General features: G+C 38.4%; 1 protein-coding gene across 2 annotated transcripts; it reads left to right on the top strand.

Annotated features, from left to right (window-relative positions):
• The first annotated feature begins 636 nt into the window (after positions 1–636).
• Positions 637–23,626, top strand: ABCB10 (ATP binding cassette subfamily B member 10). 2 transcript variants are annotated; one of them, XM_021527137.4, is made up of 13 exons: positions 637–1,102; positions 8,435–8,635; positions 8,979–9,181; positions 10,845–10,979; positions 12,372–12,518; positions 13,276–13,411; positions 15,528–15,623; positions 18,046–18,255; positions 18,518–18,597; positions 20,479–20,659; positions 20,899–20,942; positions 22,451–22,485; positions 23,018–23,626. In XM_021527137.4, the coding sequence occupies exons 1-13, from the start codon at positions 652–654 to the stop codon at positions 23,307–23,309; spliced, it is 2,211 nt and encodes a 736-aa protein (XP_021382812.4). In that variant the 5' UTR covers positions 637–651; the 3' UTR covers positions 23,310–23,626. The 2 variants fall into 2 exon arrangements, with proteins under 2 accessions (XP_021382812.4, XP_085431559.1); XM_085575433.1 differs by lacking the exon at positions 637–1,102 and adding an exon at positions 1,355–1,504.
• Positions 23,627–24,503: the final 877 nt, after the last annotated feature.

Here is a 24,503-nt window from a genome sequence, read left to right as displayed (position 1 = left end):
GAGACATTGTGACCCCCATGTGGGCCTGGAAGAGAGGAACAGGCCAAGTCCCTGCTTTCTTCTCCTGGGATCAGCTGCCTCAGCTCCCCTTGCCTCCCAGGTGGGTCTGCCATCACTGGGCAGGGCAGGGCAGGCTCACACAATCACAGACTTGTTAGGGTTGGAAGGGACCGCTGGAGGCTTTTGAGTCCAACGCCATGGCAAGGCAGGGTCACCTCGAGCAGCTGACACACGAACACATCCAGGTGGGTTTTTAACGTCTCCAGACAGCAAAAACCCACTACCTCCTCGGACAGCTTGTTCCAGTGCTCTGCCACCCTCAGAGTGAAGTTCTTCCTCACACTGAGATCGAACTTCTTAGGCTTTCGGTTACAGACACTGCTCCTCGCTGTCTCACAGGGCACCACTGAAAAAAGTCTGGCACCATCTCCTTGGCACCTGCCTTTGAGATATTTATACGCATTAGCGAGGTCCCCTCTGTCTTCTCGGGCGCCATTTCGGCAGGCCGGGCCCCGTCCCGTTCCTTTCCCGGGCCGGGCGGCGGCAGAGGGCGCTGGCCGGGGCGGCCGGGGGAGGCCGACACCGCAGCCTTATCGGCGCGCCGCAGGCCGGGCCGGGCCCGCGCGGCCGCGGCTTCCCGGCCGCCGGCCCATGGGCGGCGGCGGCGGCTCGGAGGCGCCTCCTCCTCCTCCTCCCGCCGCAGACCCGCGCGGCGGGGACCCGCGACCGCAGCAGCAGCCCGGGCGCCGTGCCGGCCGCATGGCGGGCTACGCGCCGCGCCTGCCCTGGCTGCTGCCGCTGCTGCGCCGGGCGGCGCCGCCCCCCTGGGCTCGGGCGGCCGCCGCGGCCGCCGGGCTCCGCGCCCCGCCGCGCCCGCCCGGCAGGTGCGGGGCGCACCCCCTGCCGCCGCCGCCGCCGCCGCCGGGCTGCCCGTCCTGTCGCCGCCACCTCCTCCCCGCCGCGGCGGCAGCGGGCGGCGCCCCGCGCTCCCTGAGCACCGCGGCGGGCGCGGAGCCGCCGCGGGGGACCGCGGGCGCTCGGCCGCGCTTCGAGGCTCGGAGGCTGCTGGCCCTGGCGCACCCCGAGCGCCGGAGACTGACAGGTACCGGGGCCGCCCCGGGGCTCTGCCCGAGCGGGAGGGGGCGGCGGGCGCCCTGCCCGGAGGGGCTGCAGGGGCCGGGGTGCGCCACCGGAGCGGCCGCCGCCGGGGCGAAGGAGAAGGTCGTGCTTCCCTGGAGAACCGGCCCTGCTGGCAGCATCCCAGCACGGCACGGAGTCTTGGCGCGAGCCTTCCATACGTGTGAAAAGCTAAAAACATACATTATCCCCCTTCTTCTCACTTTGCCATCTCTTAATCTGTTGGTTTTTAAGGGAAGGCAAAACTTTTGGAAGTTAAAATAACTCGGTTCCGTTTGTTTAATGCCTCTGTGCTTGTTCAGCGTTGGCTTCACAATCTACCTGTGATAAATTTGGGGCCAAGACTACATGAAATTAAGTAAAAAAGGTAACCTGATGAGTTTTTTTTTAAATAAATCAGAATTCTCGCCTCCAATATTTTTTTTTGCTTAAAACTTTTGTAACACGTTTTGAAAATTGTTTATTTTCTAGTGTCTATGCGGTGAAACCAAAACACCGTGGCTTAAATTACACCTTAACATTGATATGTTCAGCGTAGTATAAACAAACTTTTCTTGACATTTCTTCTCATGGGTTAATACTATAATAGCTGTTGGTAAGAAAACAATGTCAAATTATTATTTGCTTTGAGTTTTCTAAGGTATCTTTATTGGCAGACAGCATGTACACTGTCTCATAGTACCTGTAGTCCTCTGTAAAAATTTAGGTAGTTCCCATAGAATGAATAAATGGTGTTTGAGAAGAGAGATGAGGTAGTTGTACATATAAAGAGGTGGTTTGTGGAATACAAAATACTTTGCGCAAGATTTTATTCGCACTGGATATTTACAAGTTTCACTACATGTTAGTGTTATATAGCCAGCATAATTTGGGTCCAAATGAATGTTTATAGATTTTAGACTACCTGCTGGTTTTACAATGAAGTTTTAAAATACTGTGGTTTTCCCATTTAAATTTCATCAAGTAAATAAATCAATTATTTTAAGGCTGGCTTTTAGGACCCAAGGCTTCTAAGTATCTGAAAATTTAATTTAGTTCACTTTACTGGGCACTCGCTGCCAGCTTGTTTATCACAGGCAGGGTTATAATATGCTTGTTTGTAATTATGTTTTGAAATAGAGAAAAGCATCCTTAGTCTGTGCAGTCTGCTGATGGTTTTATTTAAGTAATCAGCTATCACAATTACTAAAAACCAGCTACATGCAGTTTTGTCTTTTGAGATAACAAAATAGCCCGAATTAAAAGGTTTAAAAAAACCCTAACACAACAACTTGATGATATCAAGTTATGAAGATGGAAAAAATATGGAAATGTAGTAACTGCTTTTTTCAGTGTTCAGTTGGTCTTCACCGTAGGAGAGGAGTGAATTTATGTAAGATTCTTCTTTACTGACACCCTTCTTAAGGGAAAAGTTGTAGTTAAGATGTAATTAGGTGGAGTGATGGAAAAGCTGGCAGGGAAAATGCTTTTGGTCATTACAGTGCAGGGATAACAAATATGGGTAAAATGCACTGTAGGTGGTTGTAGGGAAATTGCATGTACCCATTGTATCTGAAATATGTAAAAATAGTCGCATTTTGTTCCTGTTGCAGCTTTGTACTTGAGAACCTAGTCCTCAAAAACCTAATATGTCTGGGTTTGCTCCATTCAAAAAAAGAGGAAGGTTAATGGTTTCACTATATGAAACAATGAACCAAGGGTAAAACATATAATTTCCTCTTTGAGTCCATGTAACTGTTAAGCAAATGGTGTGAGATCTCTTCAGAGGTCTACATGTGCTGTTTAGTTCATTGAGTTCTTCCAGATTTTCTGTGTTTTATAGAGCGGGTGGCTTGTAACATAGGAGTGTAGCAGTACCAGTGTGTAGTGCTGTGTGCCTTTTCTGGCATCTCACATAGCATGAGTTGTGATGGTCTGTCTGCTCCTTGCAGTTGTGAGTTGAAATTCACAGTCACAGAAGGTGAAGTGGTTGCTGTGAGGACAGCAGAATGCCGTGGGAGCAGAGGATGAGTTATGAGGAAGTTGAGCAAGCCTAGCTTCACCCCTCTTGGTGCACTGGGGAAGTGGTGTCAGCTGATGAGGTGCAGGTACAGAGGTGAAGGTGACCTGCTCCCCTCATGACTGGCAGCAGAGGAGAAGGTCCCATCTTGCTCTGTGCAGGACCTCTTCACCATCCAATGGTTCAGGAAGAAGGGGTGTGCTCTGGCCCAGACTTCCCATGTGCTAGCACACAGCGCCTCTTGCAGAGGGAGCTTCTGACCCTCTGGAGGCTCCAAATATCATACTGCCCAAAAAAAAGAGTATCAGTGTAATATGTTCCATGTCCAATTACTTCTACAGTGGGGTAGAGCTATGAATGTATTTTAAATGGGACATGTGTGTTAAATTTTGTTGTTTGCAATTAAAGTGCTAAAAAGAAGCCCAAATACTATTGTGGGAATTCACTGTGTTAGTGACCATAGTTTTGTGTAGTGATTAGGAGTTTGTAAGTTCCTTAATACCTTCCAGGTTTAACAAAGGAGAGAAGTAGTTGTAGGAGTTCTTTGGACGATCTGGTGTAGTCAGGTAAGGTAAACTTGCATCTTCAGCTAAGTTCAAGTCTTGGGGAAGAGGACAGGGCTATTGTTGGAATTATTAAATCCTGCTGTGTGTGTGTGAGACCACAAAAATGCCTTTTCAAAATGATCCCTTTTATATCCTCCTGCCTCCTTGTTTTTCCTCGTGAGAATCTGTCTGTTGCACTTTATCCAAACCACACTCGAAGGAAACAATAGTTGTATTGAATTGTAAAGTAAGCACAAGGAATTCTGAAATTTTTAATCCCATAGCAAAGTGTGCCCTTTCCCTCTATCAAACTTTATGTGCATAGTGTAAGATTTATTTTGTACACAGGTCTTCTTTAGAGGCATTCAAGAAATGTTATCTCAGATACTTTATTTGGTAATTTTTTGCAAGTTTGTAATAGCTGTTTTCCTATGGATTAAAATTTCAATTAAGTCAGGAGAGCACTGCCTTATTCATAATTGGATTTTATTGTATTTTAAAATTACACCAAATGATGCACATCGAATTTTTTTGGAAGGCAATTTTTGTGGTTTTAAAATCGCAATTCCTATATGTATATATATGTAGAGGTAACTCACTGAGTGTTTTCTCATGTGCGATGCGCCAATGAAATATAAGCTAGATGCTTTTTATTGTTTTTCCCATAGTTTTCCTTCTGATTTTCTCAATTTTTGGTATGAAACTTACAAAAGGTCCTAGCAGCCTTGCAGCTTTATCACAGAAAGTTTGTTTGGTTTTTTTTTCTGTGTAATTGATTGTTTATTTTGAACTGGGGGTGAACTGTTAGCGAAACTACTTAAGTAAGACGTTGCAGAAACAATAGCTGCTTACCACTGTGATCAGTTAAGTGCTTAGACCTTAATTTCCTTGGGGAATGTTGTTGCTGCATTATTTGTGGATATAGGAGGAATAATAGCTAGGTTGGTCTGACATAAAGACTGTCTTCTATACGGGGTAAATGTCAACAAGTTAAATGCTTTACTGTTAAATGCACGTTAAAAAAAAGAAGCCATATTTTCTCCTCTAAACCTAGAGTTATTCTGTTAGTTTCTAGCATTTTGTGAACTGTATTTTTTTTTTATGAGCACAGTAACACAGTTGCTCTTAATGTAAGGAGGGTGGTTCTAGAAAGTTTTTGCATAATAATAGATGCAGTGCAGTTGTCATGTATGAATTTACTTTAACACAGAAAGAAAACCACACCACTCATACCTAACCTAGAACTATACAGAACATCATTAAGTGCTTGCAGTGTACTCTGGAAGAAGATTTTTGTCTTGTAGTAAGTATTTGCAGAGCTGCCTCTTCACAGAGTTGATACCTTTGCAGGTATCAGCTGATACCCAAATATGTTGTGGTCCAGTGTCCACGAAAGGAAATGAACTTTATTTGACCAAAAAATGTAAAATTTACCAGTACATCTTCCTCCCATAAAGAACAATTGAAGAGCCCAATCTTCTTGAATGTACATTATAATGTGGTAGGTTTTATTCGGCACTCCAAATGCCCTTGTGGAAAGCCAGTCAGTGTTCAGCTTAAAAATCCCCCACATATTAAATAAAACTGCACAGATAACTGGTTAAGGACAGACATTAATTGTTACTGGCAGAAGGATATTTCTCAGAAATCCAAAGTTTGTTTCTGACCCTCCAGCCCCCCATATTTAAATGAAACCAGTACAGGACCTAAAAGATTTCAGGAGGTAACACTCATAGCTTATGAAATAGTAAAATCTAGCTACTGAGACCTGTTTCTGGGATACTGTGCAGTGCCAGATCTCATCAATACCTCATTTTTCTGTCTTTTATCCCTGATTGGCTTGGATGATCTTAATTCATCTGTGATAAAATCTTTATGTATTTGTATTCAAAACAGCCCCTCACCAAACAGGCTTGCAAGTATTTTGTCTTCATACATTTCCACATACTATACTATACTTGGTGAGAAGGGTGCTCTGTTATAAAACAGCAAAATTAGAAGTATTCATTGTCTTGGTGTTGGTTTTGTGTGTAGAAAATTAATTTATGACTCTTTGGAGTCACTTAGTCTACTTTCTGAAGAGAGGTTTCTGATAGCTCTGCCTAGTTATTGCTTGTAAATGTTGTGTTTTATCATTTGGCAACCTTGTCATCTTAGGAAGTTGCAGGTTCGCTGTCAAGAAGCAAGCCATGTCAGCCTTAACAGAGAGTGTGTTGATCTTAATAGTGATAAAGGCATCACTTTGGGCAGTAATCTGGATTTCTGTGCAAGCAGATAAGCAAAGTGTTTGCATAACATTTCCAAGAGGGTTGCTCAGCTGCTCCTGCAGACAGCTTTCCTTGTCATGCTCCTGTTGCCACTTTGAACTCTCAGAAGTTCCACTGATCTGCCTCACATTTTCTTTATTGTCATCTCAGAACCTACAAAAATTAATTTAAAAATAAGAGAGTGTGTTTTGGGTCTTTGTTTGATGTAATTTTCTGGGTAACAGAGTAAGCCATGTGAAACTAATACTATAGAGTTTTCTCTGACCTTTTTTTCTATCAGCAACAACCTTCAGTGTCACTGGAGTATCTTCGTATCTGGTTGCTGAACACATTGAACTCCTCCCTTCTGCCAGTTATCACCAGGACAGCTCCTTTGAAGGAGGCAATGCAATGAGTGTTTGCTAGTTCCTATTTTTTCAACTAGTCAACATTTTAAAAGAAACAGAAAAGAGCAGCCACTTGGCAACTGTGCTATTTTCTAGTTGATCTGCTGGTATAATCAGCATGAGTTTCAGTTAGGGAACCTGATTTTACATGTGATTTGCGATTAAATTAATAAAGATATCTATGTTGCCTAGTTCAGTAGTTTTCAGTTTCCTTTAGGTACTAGTATTTGCTCTTAATTCAGTTAAGGCTGTTGGAAGTAATTACAGTGAAACCTGTGGTAGTTTGAATGAAGAACTGAAGATAAATTCAAGCAACTAGACAGAAACATATGACAGGTTTAGCTATACAGTCCTCTTCCTTCTGTCAATATTTATATCTGCAGTTCATATGTACTGTTTCATCCATAACTCAGAAATTGTCTGGACTAATGGAGACTGAGCTGCCATGCAGTACTGTGCTTATAATCAATGCTTTTGTCCATCTCCAGCTGCCTTGGAGACCAACCATTTTTCCTGACAGGAAATAACCTGGGTTTTGTTGGATTTTTCCCTGCTGCTTCACAACTTGAATCCACCAGTGCTGCCAGGCTGTTAATAAGGTCATTCATGTATTTTTAGCTAATAAGTAATACCCTTTTGAGATGTGCCTATGGCATAGATCAATAAGTTTGCACCAGAAAGTTTTTTACTTTCTCCTCTGGTTTCTCTTATAGTTTCTATAACTTCAAGCCAAAGATCCAAATCCTCTATCTTTTGCACACTTGCTGGTTGGACTGTAACACAAGGGAAAGATTGCAAATAAATATTGTCTGAGAAGCACAGGCTGCAGCTATGCATTTTTTGTACTCTGAATTCTTCCTTATAAATACATGACTGTATTTACATTTCAAGCAGAAACTGAAACAAAGCTTTCCATGTGTATGAGAAGGTGGTAAGAGGCATCAAACCATCTGTGTCAGGTGTTAGAAGTACTGCTTACAGCAGTGTGCAATAGGGAGGCTGGCTGTATCATAGAAGTGATACAAGAAGCTCGGTAGAATGGAACTAAACTTCAGGACTTTCAGTACAATACATTTTTTGTCTTCAAAGACATTATTTGCTAGTAGTTTTCCAGCAATCGTATGAATGGTTGCTGTAAGTGTGTGGTTGGTTCTTGGAAAATGATGCTATATAAATGTCATTGTTTGTTGTGGTTTTCGTATCAAGTTTGTTCAGTTTTCAATTAAGATGTGGTTTTTTTCTAGCTCTCAGCCTTCCAAGTGTGGCTTGCCTTTTTAGAATTAAACTTTGTTGTTGGCTCAAGAAATTTCTTTGCAGATTTTAGTTCAAAAGGCTAAGTTTTAGTTGAGTGTAATTTTCATACTTTGTGATACACCTTCAAAAAGCTACACAGGCTGTTCCATTGGTTATCCTGCTACTGGAATTCAAGAGCTCTGCTCATCAGAAAATATATTTCTAATTAAGACTTACACTATTTTTCTTTTAGGCCAACAATAGTAAAGAGTAAAACAAAATGAGTGTTTATAAAATTTAAGAGAAAAATAAATTCTAAAATGTATCAGTTAAGAGGAAATAAAATTTGGGTTTTTTTTTTGGTTTCTGGTTTGTTTGGTTTTTTTCCCCAATAAAATTGCATAGTTCTCAGATCAGATCTTTACTTCAGTCCATTGTTACCTCAGAAGCAGACAGCTGGAAGCTTCCATACAGTGACAAGTATGAATAATAAAACCCAAACCAAACAGAACTTGAAGGATTGTGTGAGAGAATTTGGTAACTTTCAGTGTTCTCAAAGGGTGACACCTGTGAAAAGTTAACCTTTTTTGGATGGTGCTGTTGAAGATTAGACAAGAGAAGTGATTCCAGGACTGTGATTATATACAAAGGCTTTCCAGACTCTTAAAATGTGGCTTGCTAAGTTAATTTATGCAGTGGCTTAAAATACCCCTTTCAGAACTGGGTGTAAAAGACTGCTGATTATTTCAATTGGCACTTGCAAGCTTAATAGAAGTTTCAAAAAAATCATTTAATGAAAAAATAATTTCATTTTTACTAGGATCATGTACGTTCAGAATAACTTTCCTTTTTCTTGTTGATTTGCAGCTGCTGTTGGCTTTCTGGCAGTTTCCAGTGTCATTACCATGTCAGCTCCTTTCTTTATGGGGAAAGTTATTGACATTATTTATACAAATCCCAGTGAGGATTTCACTGACAGCCTGACCAGCCTGTGTGCCTTGCTGAGTGGAATCTTTTTATGTGGTGGTGCTGCTAATGCTACACGTGTCTACCTCATGCAGACTGCAGGTAAAAACAGAAGCAAAAGTGGTACTGAGACTCATCTTGTGTTTTGCAGAGTCAGGATCTTAAACAAATTCTTGGCAATGGCCAAGAGATGATTTTTGGAATTGTTAGATTTTTTGTAACCAGAGCAAGGTGAACTAATAGTGTAAAGATAAACATGCTGGAATAATTGATCATTTTTATTTGCTGTTAGGTGAGATCTTCAAGATTTTATCTAACACATCTTACCAGACTCTGTTCCCTGTAATGTGCCTTGTTCAGTGCTGTACAATCCTGTGATTTTTGTATTGTTGGTGTCTGTGTAAAGTCTCTTGTGTCATGCTTGTCTGACTTATGTTTTTGACAGGACAAAGAATTGTGAATCGTTTGAGAGCAACCATGTTCTCCTCTATTGTGAAGCAAGAAATAGCTTTCTTTGACAAGACCAGAACAGGAGAGCTGATAAATCGCTTATCTTCAGATACAGCCCTTTTGGGCCGCTCAGTGACTGAAAACCTTTCAGATGGACTCAGGGCAGGAGCACAAGCATCCGTGGGGGTTGGAATGATGGTATGGTGGTCTCTTACTTGCTTGACACTACTTGTAGTTTCACATTTGTTCCAGTTCTATTAGGTGAGTGTGAGTCAGTCAGTCCAGCAACAATTGTGTGTTCTTGGGTACAAGTGTATTTCATTGTTTCTCTACAACAGATGCAGAGATTATTGCAATAGGTGATGTGCCTGTAGCCAGCCAACTTGATGTTTGTTCACAAGCAAAATTTGGAGGATGATGGATTGACATTAACTACTGTTTCTACCCAAAGTTATCAAGCAAAATGTAGTAGGCAAATCAATTAATTCTGTTATTTCTGAAGATACTAAAATCAGTGATAACATTCCCATGGTTGTTGCAGGTAAAATACAGTATGAAGGGCCTGATAGAAAATTATCATTAAAGTTGGTTGATTCTGGTTGAGCAAAGGGCACATCATATCTAATTAATGCCGAGGATTTTTACAAGTATTAGTATTCCTGCTTTAGTCTGTCAGTAAAGAATATGTTTATGTAGGAGCCTTGTTAATGAAGGCTTCAGTGCAGGGCATCAGTTAATATTCCTTGGTGGTCAGTTAGATTACATTAACATCTGACTTCTTTTGAGAGTGTTTTTTTTTGTGGCCTTAATTTTTTTAAGCTTATGCATTGATGTGGTAATTTCTGCTGTCTACTTGGAGTTAAAAACAGACAGCAAATAATATTTTCATAAAAATAAGCATCCAATATTTTCATTATTAGAAACTGTTAAGAGTTTCCACTATGAAGCTTTAAAGCTTTAATATTTTGTCACTGATAAGAATTGCTGATAAGAATGGCTTTCTGTTCTCTCTTACAAAGGGACTCTAAGGCTTTATCTTACCACAGATAAAATTAAATAACTTTATATAATATATTCTGCCCCAAAATACTGCCATGAGGTAGTTGTAAGAGGAGGACTATAAAAGCTTGCCAAGGAAAGGAAGAAGATACTATTATTAAATAATTATCAAGTCTATCAATTACGTTGATTTTGGATCTTTGTGGAGACTTTTATCTTCAATACAGAAAGCAAGTTGAAATTACAACACATTAGATCTACTGTCAGTAAATCTTATGAAGAGAACCTCTTTAGGTGCTTTAATGATGATTATTATAAGTAATAAGTTTTGCAGCAATAAATTAAATGCCCTGTTCCACCCATTCGTGGGCGCTAAGGAGTACTGGTGACTCCATCTGTTTGTTCCTCAGTTACCCAGAAGTACTGTATGATATTTCTCTACTCAGAGCTTCAGAGTATTACACCATCTACTCAGAGTATTACACCATCTAATAGCTACACCATTTAATAGTTGTGAAAGCACTTTAGAAACTATGTAAAGCTTATGTCTTTCAGCATCCCCAAGAGATTTCTTGGTGGGCCTGTTTACTGGCAGGTTAAGGTGCTTGACAAAGACTACACCAAGAACCAGTGAGAAAGCTAGAAATTAAATCCAGATGGCTTTGTTTATAGTCCTTTGTTCTAACCTCCCAAATGCTGTGGAAGAATGCATATTCTGCCTGGAAAAAAAATTAAAGCGTGATAAATGAAAGCATGACAGCACTAAATCCCTACTAGTTTTAGAAAAGTAGCAAGTGAAATTACACTTCAGGGATTATTTTTAATCTGAATGCTAAACTCTGACAATACCTTTTTCTTCTAGTTTTTTGTTTCCCCTAGCCTTGCTGCATTTGTTCTGAGTGTTGTGCCACCCTTGGCTGTCCTGGCTGTGATTTATGGCAGATACTTGCGAAAGCTTACTAAAATGACTCAAGATTCACTTGCAGAAGCAACACAGGTAACCTTTCTAATTAACTTTGAAGTTGGTCTAACGTACATGTAATGCTCTGTGTACATATCTTCTGAAGAAAATTGTACTTTTAGTTCTGACACTAATTTTGCACTTGAGTAGTATGGCAGGTAAATGTCAGTAACACTTATTCACAGATCTCAAAAACAACCATGCTTCCTTTGTCCATAGCAATATAACACAGAGATACTAGGCCTTGAGAATTTGTAAATGTAGGAAATTACAAGGAGCTTAGGCCTTAGCTTTGTGAGAAAAAAAAAAAAAAATCAGCCTATAAAGTCCTGTGGAAGTTGGTACCTGGATTTGGAAACTACTTTTATTGGATTATGGTTTTGAGCTTGAAGCCATCAGGAGCATAGTAGATTAATGCTTCCTTTTCTAGCAAGTCTGTCCCTGAAATGCATCCCTGATTGCTTGACCTTACTGTCAGCTCTTAAATGTTTCTTAAACATTTTCCTCAAAGGCTTAGGGTGGGGAAACATTATTATAAAGCACAGAAATATAATTAGGAAAGCTGTAGTTAAAACAGTCACAGTTGTCAGCTGTTATAAGTTTGAGATGTCCATTGTAGAACTGTGTAAAAGGAAGATTAGCCCAATCTTTCTGTTTGTCTTCTTCAGACTGTTGGTGGGAAGCTCATGCCTTTGTAAACCAGGTGTGGGACTTCATATGAACAAGCAATTGTTGTGTTCCATTCAAATTTTCAGGTTGAATGAGAGATGAAAGGAGAATTACTTTTTGTCTCATACTTTTACTTAGAAAGGGTGAAACTTGTTTTTATTAAGACCATCACAATGTCCATTAACAACTTTGTGTAATTGGTTACAATTGAGGTATTTTAGAATTAATACTTCGCTGTTTAGAAGTTAAAATACTGAGTTGAAATGAGACATTAGTAGTTGGGCTAAATTAATTCCCAGCATTGCTTAGATCAAATGAGTGGAATTAAGTAATAACTGCAGGCTTTTTTGCATTACTTGGTACGTAACAGAATATGCATTTTTTCCCTTTCCATGATGTTATTGCATATTGTGAATAGTAACTTCCCTATGGGTTTTGTTCACGCTGAATTTTTATATTACGACTACTATTATTACTACTACTACCTTTTTATATTTTTCTGTCTCTGCTAGCACTTAAGATAATCTTGGGGTGTTTTTTTTTTTTTAACTGCCTGGGCATGCGATTTGCTTTTAACTTAATAGAATTTTAAAAAAGGGGGTTTGGGGTGGGGAGAGGAAGGCATGAGAAATTTCCAGTGCTATCCAAAGATATGTTGATTAGTGAAGTGATATTGGTTTAACTTTCAGATGTTCTGTAATGTGAGCATTTCAAATTGTGTGTCTTTGTGGTTCTGTTTTGTGCTTTGCTTCAATGCAGTTAGCTGAAGAACGTATTGGAAACATCAGAACAGTTCGAGCTTTTGGGCAAGAAGTGGCTGAAATGGAGAAGTATACAAATAAAGTTGATTATGTGCTGCAGCTGGCTAAAAAAGAGGCACTAGCTCGGGCAGGCTTCTTCGGAGCAGTAAGTGTATTTAATGAAAGTAAACCAACCATGTTATGCAAAGTGTCAATTATTTTAAAACTCCCGATGGTACTTAAAAATCTGGAAGTAAATGATTGAGAATAAATAGAATAAATTGAACATACATAAAACTGTGGGAAGACTGAACTTAAATAAGTCTAAATTGCTGTGAAACTGCATCTCAAGATAAAACAGTATGATAAAGTCACTTTAAGCCTCAATTTCTGCACCACACCCCATAGTTGGAGACTACTTATCTGAGGCCACACCTTCTATTCAAGGAATTAAACCAGTGGAAACCTTCCCCTACCCTTAGCATTTAGAGGTTTGGCTCCCCAGTGAGAGGAGCATCAATGGATAGGAAGGTGGGAAGTGCGCAGGTAGGGGAGGGAGGCTTGGATTTTTCCATAACTGTTTGTCTAATTGAATTCTAAAACTGGAACATAACTGCAGACTATCAATTCTTCCTTGGTAACGATGGTTGCGAACAATGTTTAGTGTTCCTTTCTACCATGGGGAAGAAAAAAGCCAAAAATGTTGCTTGCTTTTTGAACATTTGCTGGATAGCACTGTGCCACTGGATGTCTGGCTGGCTGTTGGCTGGTTTTATGTTAGAATTGTTGAATTTACCTCCAAAAGCCTAGATACCTATAGTTGTGAGAGTTCTTTTCATTATAAGGAAAGTTCTGAAACAGCATTTTAGAGGGTGAAATTTAAAATGTATGTGACAAAATCTGCCTTTTTCATTTTTCCTTAGACTGGCCTTTCTGGGAACTTAATTGTCCTCTCAGTGTTATACAAAGGAGGATTACTAATGGGCAGTGCCTACATGACAGTTGGTGAACTCTCATCTTTCCTCATGTATGCTTTCTGGGTTGGCATAAGCATTGGAGGTATGGAATGGGAAATTAGGTTTTCTTCACTTGAAAGCATTATAGTTATTATAGGGGTGGGAGGGAAAAAGCTCTTTAAAAAATCTGACTTTCTTAAATAATGTTCTGAATGAACTACTCAAGGAATCATAATTTTTTTCTTCTGAAGAGTTAATGAAAATAATAATCTGTAACTTAATATAAGGCTTCTTTTTCTCCCAAAAGAAAGGTAGTTTTTTTTTCAATGTGTGCATGTGATGGTATATATTACTTTAATTTTCTTTAGGTCTAAATTAAGATACTTCCTGTATTGTGTAAAGCAATGAAATATTTGGGTCTATATTAAGCATACTTTACTTAGAAAGGCATGTAACATTTAGCTGTAATTCAGTGTAGAGTGTCCTCCACTGGAAGAGTAAACAAAGCGCCAGCAGAATACTGCACTCAGTGCTAACCTTCTGGTTTTCCTTACTCACTGACTCATCCCAGAAGCCCACACACTGTAATCTACTGACCCAGCAACAAGCTGTTCATCTTTTTGTCAAAGGTGTCTTCATGGCTGCATACAAGCAAAAATGAAGATAAGTTGCTCAGAAGCTTCTACAACTTACTGGAAGCATTCTTTAAAATGACCCTCTTAATTCTGATAGACTAGGAGGACAATGCAGCTTTTTCTTTTTTAAGACTAGGCCTGATATCACAGGGAGCACAAAGACGTGCTTGAGGGCAAAATATAACAAACCTGCTTCCTTGTATATCAAAATTCCAGTGGCACCCATTCCAACTACCAGCCCCCTTTCTTTTCTGCTTAAATCATTGAAGTTTGGTCAATGGAGAGATACCTGGCACTTTGAAAACATGGGACAAGCTGATATTAAATAAATTAAGATTAGAAGCACTGCTAAAAATACCATTGAATTAACTTTCATTTGCTATAAAAACATATTTTTAAATTCTAGGTCAGATTATTTAGAATGTAGTTCTGCACAGAGCTCATTCTCAGGGGGATTCTGAAGTAGAGGTGTCTTGCCACAAGAGACCTGCCTTCCTATGTGCCTACAAGGCATATAAATCTTCTAAATGCTAAGTCTACCCTGTATATGTCATCAATACATATAGGAGTTGATGCAACTGTGAAGTTCATTGCATAATCGGTGACTTTGATCTTCTTTGTTGTAAGTTTGCTGTGTTTTCTTCCCAACACAGAACATGGGTTATGAAAAACAGAAATGTTTTCTAATTTGTATTTGCTGTCCATATTATATAGTGTTTTGTTTATGAGTGGTTGTGAATTTGCAAACCTCAGTGTTTGAGTTTGAAGTTGCTCAGTGAGGCTTATGCCTTCCCCTGCTCTAGGATGTGATTCTTCAGCTCTTTTTTCCAAGCAGAGAGCTACTCACCTGACTAGTGTTGCAAACTTTCAGATAGTCCTTAGCAGCAGCATGATGAAACACCCTGCCTACACTTACAGATTTGTGACCTTGAGATGAGCTTCTTGCTCTGCAGAAATAAACCAGTAAATCCATTATATATGTATTTAGATATACATATTTTTATGTGCACCTTCATTTTTCTGGCCTACTGAAATAAGTCTTAAGTGCTTTACAGGAATTCAAAGATCGTTAAATCGGTATCTTTCTTTTGAATGGCACACAAAAATTTAAGGAATTGGACATTTTATATCCATATACTACTCCATTTTTAGTTCTGTGTTTCATTTCTGTGTTTATGTCAGCTGGAAAGCCCTTCAGCCAAGCTACTTTCAAGATTATTCAGATATCTGCTAAGAGCTGGGACCCAGTACTATGTGCTGGTTGAATGCAAAGCCATTTTCCTAAAGTTGGATGCTGTTCTTTCTGACAGGTGAATGAAAAAGGGCATACATAAGCTGAAGGGTATTCACATTTTCTTCAGAGTGATTTGTTTACAGATATAAGGAAGAACGGTGAATAAGGGTTATTGGCAGCTCTCAAATGAGACTAGATAGGATTTAACAAGTTTAACAGTTTGTTGGAATAAAAGATCCTCTACATATCTGATCCTTCAATGCTGCTGCTGAAAAGTATAATGCTAATTTTATCTCTTCTATGTCATCCATTGAATATGAATGAATAATACTGTTCTGCTTTTTGTTTAGGTTTAAGTTCCTTTTATTCTGAGCTCATGAAAGGTCTAGGTGCTGGTGGACGTCTTTGGGAACTTATTGAAAGAAAACCCCAACTTCCATTTAATGGTGGGTTCTTGGTCTGTTACTATTTAAAGGTTGATTCTGATTTATGGGTCAGCAATACTTTAGATGAGTGTGTGTAACACTGTTAAGTAATGACTTACATCACTTTCAAAGAAACTAAATATAGTCATAATCCTTCTGCCTTTACCTAAGCACGAAACAGATGATGAAAAATTACTTTAATAAAAAATTTTAGAAGCCAAAAGTTTAGCTTAATTAATTACTTTTGGTTTAATTATTTTTTATTTATTTAATTCAGAATATGATTTTAAATCATATTACTTTCTAATTTATGTGACTGAGGACATAGTAGTTTCTAGCTTTTGGAATTTCTTCTTGATGTCATCACTACTTCCTCTTGATTCAGCTTTAGAGTGAAAAGAGTGGAAAGAAGAAAAAGTAGAGGAGGGAGGAGCTCTTTGAGATGGCTGTATCTTATATGTCTACTGAACAGTTTACTGTGCTTGTCTCTAATGGCTAAGAAATGATCAGAGAAGCTTTCAAAACCAGGTGGTTTTCATTAAGAGTATTGCAAGCTTAAACATTTCATGCTGATCCAGTGAAAATCAGCCCATAGTAAGACATGTTGATATGAATTCTAACTTGCAGGCACACAGTTTGAGGCCTTTCAGCAACACATACTAAACTGAGTTTTTGAGTTGTTCTGCCATAGGAGTCAGGTACTGAGGAATGACTGGGGAATAAAAGGAAGGGTAGGGCTGATAGGGGGACTTCTGTTTCTTGGAATAGTATGGATGTGCAGCTACAGCAGGTGTTGCTTTTGGAGTGATTTGCACCTTTCTCCATGCAGTAATACTACCCACATTTTTTCTTTATTTGAGGGGGCAAGATTTTGTTTTTGCAGAGCTCTGGTTGTTGCTGATGACAACAGATATCTTGGGAACAAATAATAATGTCATTTTTCTTGTGTCTAGAACACAAACAAGAGACAAGTATGTAGCTTTTAGATATTTTTACCATGATATATAGAGGAAGGTCTTGTGGTAGCAGACTTCCTGTATTGCAGTAGTTTCAGTGTTTCGGGCCATGGATAGACTGTGCAATAACTGGAACTGAGACTGTGGTAATAATAAAGATTATACTGCTAACACAGGATTTAGCAAACACTTTATTTTCTGAAAAGGAGGTTTACAGGCTATTGTGGAAACATTACAATGTGTGTGTCCATCAGTTAAAGTCAAGGAAAGAATCTGGAATTGTATGTTCTTGCCTTTTCCATTCTAATGCTACTATCATCAAACTGAAAGCCTGGAGAAGAAATGGAAACCTGGAGAAAAAAAAAAAAAAGAGCAGAACTAGCGAAATCTTGATTGCTACTTATGGGTATCTTTGTTTCCTACCCACAGTTACTGTTTAACCAGACATAGGCATGTGCTACCCTATGCTGTGGCTGGTTGGGAGTTAATTGTGTGCTGCATCTGAAAAGAGTTAAGGGTTTGAGCTGTGCTTCTCCAGCACAAACAAACATGACTCGGGTATTGCTCTAGTATTGCCAGTTTTTACAAAGTTGGTGGGAACTTCATATTTTGGGAATGCAGTCCAATTAATTTGCTTTGTATGGATACGTGTAACTGGGTTTTAACAGGGCTTGAAGAAATTTTGTTTCTTTGTCTTAAATATTTATAAGGTTTGTCTAGTAATGATATTAAGATACTTGTTTAAGTCAAATGCTGTGTTCCAGAAATAAACTGGTTTTATTTAACTTTGGTAGTTGTTAATTCATCGTGGTTTAATTAATGGAAAAGTGAAATTTTTATTTCAGTGAACTGTTGCCCAAGAGTTAGGCCTCTGATTGGTATTTGAATTTATTAAATATGCTTTCCACTGAAAGAAGAAAATAAAACTAAAAATTGTCTGTTAGTGCAACAAACCTAGCAGCAGCTTTATTCCAGTGACAGGAACTGCTCTTGTTCAGAGGAGGGTGCTTCAGGTGACTTTTGTGGCTTGGTGAAAGGGCAATAAATGATTTGCAATGTTTGTCTTTTTTGTGTTCTGTGGTAACTGGACTTTGGCCTTCACCAATGCCTTTTTATTTCATTGCTCCTAATTTACAAAGCTTTAATTGTTTATAGTATGTTCACTAATTCAGATCATTCTATGAGAAGTGATTGTTGTTAGTGGTTAGGTATTAGCAAGATGCAAATTCTCCCTCTTGCTGTAGGTAGCCTACAGGTTCTGTGCTGGTGAGCAACCTGAAATTACATTCAGGAATGATTGGTATACCACACTGATTCTCTCATGGCTGAAATATAACCACTGTGGTCCGGAATTGTGGCTTGCAGTTATCCATAGATTGAATGTGAAGATAGATACTTCTATTGAGTGTCTGTAAAGCAAGTTCTAGGAGGGCTGAGCTAATTTTTGTTTCTGTTCACATTTCTGTATTTTATTTTTTGTTATATAGAGGGAATCACATTAGGCAAAGACGTATTCAGAGGTGCTTTGGAATTCAAAGATGTTGAATTTGCCTATCCAACACGTCCAGAAGTATCAATTTTCAAAGATTTCAGCCTTTCCATTCCAGCTGGCTCTGTTATGGCTCTCGTTGGCCCAAGTGGTACAGGGAAATCGACGATTGTATCCCTTCTGCTGCGGCTGTATGATCCAATCTCAGGTATGGTTTGTGTATAGCTCTCATTTGCAACAATTAATGCTTTGCATCTCAGAAAACCTTATAAACAGTTGGGGTTCCTGTGCCTGTGGTCCATGTCTCCTTCTGGAGTGTATGGTTACCTTGTGGTAGTGCCTGCATAGCTTTGCATTTCTGATCCACCACTACAGTGTGTGATTCCCCAGGGGTTGTCGTTCTCAGCTGTTCCTTCAGACTCTATCAGTACATGTCAAACACACTTGACTTTACTGTTTCCTAACTTAAGGTACTATCACTGTCGATGGCTTCGATATCCGTCAATTAAATCCACTGTGGTTCAGGACAAAGATTGGAACAGTAAGTCAGGTAAGAAAGAAAAAAAAATCCAAGGGGATGAAATAATTTTGTGATCATCTAGCTTTTCCTCACTTTCCTTCTTTTTAAAAATATATCATTTTGCTTCTCAGTGAAATTCTTCCATCTCACCATAAGTGCTGTTGCACATGCTTTGTTCTAAAAATAACTATTTAGAGCTAGTTCCAGTATTCTGTAGTCTGTTTTTACATAATCACAGAGATACAAAATGTTAGTTTAGAAGAAAAGTGTGCATATGGAGACTGGAAGGTAAATTGCTGCAAATTGTATAGGTATGATCAACCTAATGCTTGCTATAATTTGTTGAAGAAAGTTACAAAATTCTTAACACTTAACTACCTTTTGTATTGATAGAAGTCACACAATCATATTTTACGCAGCCATTTAAAAAACTGACCTTCTGTGCTATGAGTAGTTTCCAGGAAATCATAATTTCAATTAGGAAAGCATGAAAATACAGCACAGTTTGCACGCACTTAGTTTTATAGTGTCACCTTCCTAGCAACCTCTATACTCTGGAAGTCAATAGTGTCTTAAAAATAAGCTATTTCATCAATTTAAATGTTCATTCCCTTGTCTCCCCAGATACTTCACAGTATAATTATCTTTTAGGCTGATGTTCTGCTTAATGTTCTGTCTTAAAATAAGAGTAACTGAGTGTTTGGTGCATTTCAAAACAACTTCTTTATGTAATAATGCCACCAAAAGCTTTTGTATAGAAATTATTTCCCTGTTGGCACATTAGCACTTTTCTTTTTGAAAGAATCTATTCCATTTAAATTGCCAGTAGGACGTCAATACGTATTCAAAGAACATAACTCTACTTTTTAAACAAAGCTCACTTACCTTGTTTCAGACACTTTGCCATTGTACATCACTTGTCCTATCTCACAGTTCTCTATTACAAGCTTGAATACAAATTAAATGCACATGCCATAAAATCTGTGTAGAGATTAAGAAAAGAATCTTCACTGTTGCAAATCATAGAATAGTTTGGGTTGGAAGGGACCTTTAAATGTCATCTAATCACTTGTCCTATCTCACAGTTCTCTATTACAAGCTTGAATACAAATTAAATGCACATGCCATAAAATCTGTGTAGAGATTAAGAAAAGAATCTTCACTGTTGCAAATCATAGAATAGTTTGGGTTGGAAGGGACCTTTAAATGTCATCTAATCCAATTCCCCTGCTTTGAGGAGGGACATCTTCAACTACATGTGGTTGCTCAGAGCCCCATCTGTGATTGAGCCTAAGTTAGAATGTTTCTGAGGATGGGCATCCACCATCTCTGGGAAACCTCTTCTGGTGTTTCACTATGTGCATTATAAAAAAAGTCTTACTTACATCTAATCTAAACCGACCCTCCTTTAGTTTAAAACCATCATCCCTTTTCTTATGACAATAGACCCTGCTAAAAAGTCTGTTTCCATCTTTCTAAAGCTCCCCTTTAAGTCCTGAAACACCACCATCAGGTCTCTCTGGAGCCTTTTCTTCTCCAGGCTGAACAGCCCCATCTCTCAGCCTTCTCTCACAGGACAGGTGCTCCATCCCTTCCATTATGATGATATGTGGCAAAGGAAGGGCTTTTGATGTTTGAATGTATAGCTCTTCCTAAAGTCTTCCTAAAATACTAGGAATTGAGAGTTATATTTTGTCAGTTAAAAAAGCAACTTAATTTTGAATTGTTTTTCACTGTCCATTTTGGTGTTAGGGGAGGAGGGTTTTTTTATTAGTTTTTAATTGAATTAACTCTATCTTACATATTATTTTAATGGATATTCTAAGTGGAATATCTGTTATCTGGCATACTAGATAACACATGCATACAATTACAGATCTACCATATTAGTTATGTGTTTGCATTTGTCAGGAACCAATTCTCTTCTCCTGTTCTATTGCTGAAAATATTGCCTATGGTGCAGAGGATCCTTCTACTGTGACTGCAGAGGAGATTCAGAAAGTTGCTGAAATAGCTAATGCTGCTAGTTTTATCAGAGATTTTCCAAAAGGGTTTGACACTGTAGTTGGAGAAAAAGGCATTTTGCTTTCAGGTACGTTTTTATGTTGCTTATTTTAAAAATCTTGATGCTATTGAGTGGTGTAAAAATTCTGTCATTTTTTGTTACCACATTTTTTTCCAAGCTGTAACCTGCCATAAGTATTTAGAGAATACTCACCTCCATTCCCCATTAGTATATGGGCCTAATTCTGCTCAGTCCAGGCATTCAGTCCAGTTAAAATTACCTGACATCTGTTTTCCTATTTCAATTTACTGATTATTTTTCCCCAGGTGGACAGAAGCAACGAATTGCAATTGCTCGAGCTCTGCTCAAGGTAAGCCAGCCCCCAAACAAATATTTAAATACTTCTTGGAGGGAGGCAGGAAGAATTAACAAAGAGGAGGTATTTCAATGGGAGAGGTAGGAACATATTTTAAAAATGGAAAACTGTATCTTTTATGTTAATGAAGTTTGAAAGGGCTGAGTGGCTTAACTAATGACAGCTTACTTAATGTCAGTGCTTCTCCCTATCTTTCAGCCATGTTTCTTGATAGTTCTTTCCAAGACTGATGTTAAATCATTGTATAATGGCCCACTTCCGTAAGATGAGGTCAAGGATGAAGGAAGACTTTAAGAATGTGGTACTATTAAAGCATATATGATGTCTGTGTTCAGAGCTTTATCATTCATGGGCTAATTTATCTGGGTTGCAGTTTACTAGGAATTCAGATGCCTTGTCTTAGCTTTGAGGGGGGGTGGCCTGGATTTGGAACAAGGTGATATTTCAGGCACAATGTAGTGTCATGTTTTTCTTATGGGTATGGGTCTAGTTCCAGGGCAGGCTCTGTGCTGCACAATTTGAGGGGGCTTCTGAGGATCAGAACAATAGAGAGCTTGATTCAGGGACAGCCATGGGACCTTGCAGGGAGGCAATTTGTTGTTGATGCTCAGCTGGAAGTTTTGATTCTTGCTGAACACAGTTTACATTCATGTTAAGCCACAGAGGTGTCTGTAACATCTTGGCATGTTCAGTTCTGCTAGATTAATAGGCATTTCATGATACCTGTTGTTTTTACCACAAATGCTAAAAAGCTGACTGTATTTCAAGCCATGCATTTTATATGGCTCATGGGATTAAAGACTTAATTTTGTAAAAGTAAAAAGGTAAAAAATAAATGAGTAGTTGATATACTGGGATATCTGGGGATGCAGTGGAGTCCTGTCTGTCCCAGATAAAGTTTAAAGCTTTTACTCTCAGCTTTATCAAGGAAGTTTGGGTTATTTTCTGTAATTCAGTAGTGAATTCTTCTAAGGGATGTGTATGCTGGCAATTTTATTTTTTTTTTTTATAATCTAACTGGAGAAGTTCTTAAATGCTAGTTCTTAAGTACTATGTGTTTACCTGTGAATGAAATACTGCTTGTTGGTAGGGCTTTGTTACTTTCAGTTACTAAGACAGTTTTATGTAGCAGACTGCAAGCAGAGGGTAACTGAGCCTCTGTGAAAGAGCCACATCAGAACACAGAACTTTTGACCACGATGCTGCCAAGAATGCCTTAGAAATAATCTCCCCTCTTTAGTTCGTATCTTTCAAATGGTTATCTCATAATAGTATTCTGCTATTTTAGTTTGGAAAATTTGAAAATTGAGGAGTGTTGTTTGTTTTGTCCTCTTAGCATTTAGATTTCTTAGAAGTAATGCTTTGAATGGTGCTCAGTTCTTTTGATGAAGTAGGTACTCCTAATTGGAGTTTTAAACTGTATGAATCCTGTTCTCTATTGATATGAATATTCAGATCTTGTTTAATTGTTATTATAACCAATTTAATTTTTTTATTTTTAGAATCCTAAAATTCTTCTGTTAGATGAAGCAACAAGGTAAGAAGAAAAGAAATAGAAACTTAGAAATTATGTACCTGTAAAACTCAGATTTGGGAACTCGCTCTCTTTCTTTCTCTCTCTCCATATCATTATACATTATTTAGATTTATGCAAAGCAGAAAGGATAGCTGGTGCATTGTGATTTTTCATTGAGTTAAATTCATACTGTGTAACATGATTTTGAAACATCTACTTAAGGCTTTTTTGGCTCTGTAGTTTAAGTTTAGATCCTAGTGTAAAACAACTAGGCTTATTGTGCAGTGTAACTGATTTTTTTTTCCACTGATTTTCTTTGGTGTTATTTTCCAATGCTTATTTTTGCATTTGAGAATACGTCATGACTGTAACTTAGATGTGAGCACTGAGCATGTTCATGAAACTTTCCTGCAGTTTCAGTGGTTCATCATCACCACAAATAGAGAGGGTTTGCAGTTTTGGCAAAATAAGCCTCATGCGTACAAAACCAACCTGCCTTACAATAACAAATATCCTCCTCTCCTCTCTCCCATCCCCTCCCATTTGTTACTAGTGCTTTGGATGCTGAAAATGAGTATCTAGTGCAAGAGGCTCTGGACCGGCTGATGGAAGGGAGGACAGTCCTAATTATTGCTCATCGTCTGTCTACTATTCAAAATGCAGATTCCGTTGCAGTCCTTGGCCAGGGTAAAATTCTTGAATGTGGGAAACATGAGGAACTACTTGCAAATCCAAATGGACTTTTCAGGAAACTGATGCAGAAACAAGCTTTTCTTCAGAATAATGATACTTTTGCATTAGATTTACAATCCAGAGAAAAGGATATATTAAAAGAAAACGTATGAGACAATGTATGAATAATTACAAACTTCAAAGACTATAACTTATGTTTCAGTTATGTAAATGTTATATTTTTCCAAAATGTACAAAATATTATTTTGAAACTTAAATGTGTTTAAACTTTTTATTGAAAGCTTTTTAGTAACTATTGTAACTTTTAAAAATGTCTGTCACACTGAGATCATTTCAGGGCATAGATTTTTCTGCTTGTGTTACTTTGAAACTGTCTAGAATCTTGTTTGCTGTAATGCATTGTATGAAGATGTGCTCCATTCTCAAGTAAGTTCAGTATTTTAAAGGTAATTAAATTACAGTCTTATCATTTTCATATAATTGTCTCTCTCTTTCCAAGGAACTTTCATGTTTTGTGCTTGTCATGAGTCTTAAAATGATGGAATTCAAAAATGCATGACACAAACGCACTGTGAAAGTTCTGTCGGACTTCCACTGCGCTGTCCTTCCAGATACCATTTGTTCTGCAATGTGATTATGTGTTCTGAAGTTGACTGTGATCCCCATCTACAGTTCCTGTAGAGAATTACATATGAAAAGGGTATGAAAGCACAAGTTGGAGGAAAGTTCTTTAATAAAACAAACCACCCAATGGAAAAAAAGGCAAACAAACAAAAAAACTTTCTTTACAAAAGGACAAAGGAAATTGTTTTTAACAATTGTTAACAAATTACCACATGAAGTCACATAGGAAAATCTAAAATTTTCATGCATTTTCTTCCGTTTTCTATTTTCTCATTTCTTTAGTTTCACTTTCTCTCTAAGATGGCATCCAAAAGAACATGCCCTCCCATATATGTTTTTGTCCTTTTTAAGGCATATATAAGTTTTGTATTCTTAATTAAAATTTCAGTGATAGAAATCATGAGTTTTGCCTAATTACTTTATTAGAAACAACTAGTAAACAACATTTTCAAGGACAACTAGTAAAATAGCAGCATTACATTAATTTGAATAACTGCAGGGGGATATGTTTGAGAGTGAAGAGTTTGCTTCATGTTTCTGATTGAAGAGTCTTTCAATAGAATTTCTGAAGATGCAAAACCCCACAAGATTTTACAAAGCTAGAAACTTCCCAGGTCACATTAAAACTCATCCATGCTGGAAGACCTGATTCACAATAGCTGAAATACCTAGTGTTGGGCAAGCTTAAAATGTTTGTCCCATGAGTGGCACCTTGTGGAATA

This window comes from Lonchura striata, chromosome 3, assembly GCF_050655825.1.
Source record: "Lonchura striata isolate lonStrDom1 chromosome 3, ASM5065582v1, whole genome shotgun sequence".
NCBI classification, from domain to species: domain Eukaryota; kingdom Metazoa; phylum Chordata; class Aves; order Passeriformes; family Estrildidae; genus Lonchura; species Lonchura striata.
Note: the sequence above shows the minus strand (reverse complement) of the source record. Positions and strands in the feature narration are given on the sequence as shown.

Excerpts from the sequence above, each read along its gene's own strand:
- ABCB10 (XM_021527137.4), top strand. The coding sequence starts at position 652 with ATGGGCGGCGGCGGCGGCTCGGAGGCGCCTCCTCCTCCTCCTCCCGCC. Across the intron at positions 12,519-13,275 it reads GGGCAGGCTTCTTCGGAGCA|ACTGGCCTTTCTGGGAACTT; the intron begins GTAAGTGTATTT and ends ATTTTTCCTTAG. Across the intron at positions 13,412-15,527 it reads GGTTGGCATAAGCATTGGAG|GTTTAAGTTCCTTTTATTCT; the intron begins GTATGGAATGGG and ends CTTTTTGTTTAG.